The 1,242-nt window shown below is 40.5% G+C and overlaps 1 protein-coding gene across 1 annotated transcript in view; it reads right to left on the minus strand.

The window, feature by feature from the left end:
• Positions 1-1,242, minus strand: part of LOC101849679 (protein unc-13 homolog A) — a gene marked incomplete at its 5' end in the record, with an annotated part of 112,107 nt that overhangs the window by 101,337 nt on the left and 9,528 nt on the right. Inside the window, 1 exon segment of the mRNA XM_035968782.1 lies at positions 288-347. Coding sequence (XP_035824675.1) covers positions 288-347 — 60 coding nt within the window.

The following is a 1,242-nucleotide window of genomic DNA, read 5'->3' on the forward strand; positions in this document are numbered from 1 at the left end:
GAGAGAGAGAGAGAGAGAGAGAGAGAGAGAGAGAGAGAGAGAACTGGAAAAGTACCCAGTTGACAACATTAATACTGTCACCACCATCCCTTTTCCAAACAAAAACATTGTTCTAAAAACATCAAAACCCAAACAGCAATCAGACATACAAACAAATACTACACAAATCAAAAGTACTGCCTGATTTATTTTTTAAAAAAAATATATAAACGATTGCATATCATTTATTAAGCTGTTTAACATGGGTGCATTCTAACACCATTATCCCCGCAAAGACAATAGCATACCTGTAGTCCTGTGTGCTTTGTCGACTCATGTTGAGGGATGAATGATGACTCATGACAGGGCTGTAAGAAGGAAAGAAAGATAACAGTAATTATGATAAAATACCTAAATGAGATGATGGTAACAAGTCATAAATCAGTGACACACTTCTCTTCTTCCCCTTTTCTCTGTCATGTTTAAACAAATCATGAGCAATTATTACAGATCACTCTCGACTTTCGTTCTTGTTTGAAAACCTCCAAGCCAAGTTGAGATAATAACACCTATCCCCCTTAAAAAAACAAGAACAACCCCCTGCCCCTGACCACCCCCACATCCCCTCCTAAAAAGAGAAAAAAAAACCTACCAAAAGTAAATCCCATTGAATGTAATCATTTCGTTGTTGAAAAAACAACAACAACAAAAACTCACCTAAAATTAAACAAGAGAAAATTGCACAAAAGTCCACTATCCAAGACAAGGGAACCTATGCTCCACTGAGCTTGAATCTACATCATAGCATTCGGCCCATCCAACCCCAAGTCAAATCATGAGGGAAAACAAAAGTAAAGCAAATGAGCGCTTGATTGTTCGCTGCTTTGACCCCATCGCGCAAGCCCTCTCACAGATAGGCGTTTATCTACAATTTCAAAACCAGGACATTACCGTACACACTCCACAGGAACGACGCCATTTACTTGTCGCTTTGTGGAACGTACAACGCTTTTGTGAATTCCAACACGTATTCGTTTTCTCTGTTCCTCAGTGTCAAAAGTAACCGATTGCTACGGTTTATAATATACCCTACACGAGAAGTTGCCCATCCTTTTGCCGACAGCTGGCTTGGCTCAGACATAATACGAAATACGACGTTTAACTCTAGGGGGTCGGTCTTGTCGAAAACTTGTTCTCACAAAGTAAGGCAACACAGACCTACGTCATTACCCTTCTCTATTCCTCCCCTCCCCCCGGCCACCC

The sequence above is a fragment of the Aplysia californica genome, unplaced genomic scaffold (assembly GCF_000002075.1).
Source record: "Aplysia californica isolate F4 #8 unplaced genomic scaffold, AplCal3.0 scaffold00082, whole genome shotgun sequence".
Classification (NCBI taxonomy): domain Eukaryota; kingdom Metazoa; phylum Mollusca; class Gastropoda; order Aplysiida; family Aplysiidae; genus Aplysia; species Aplysia californica.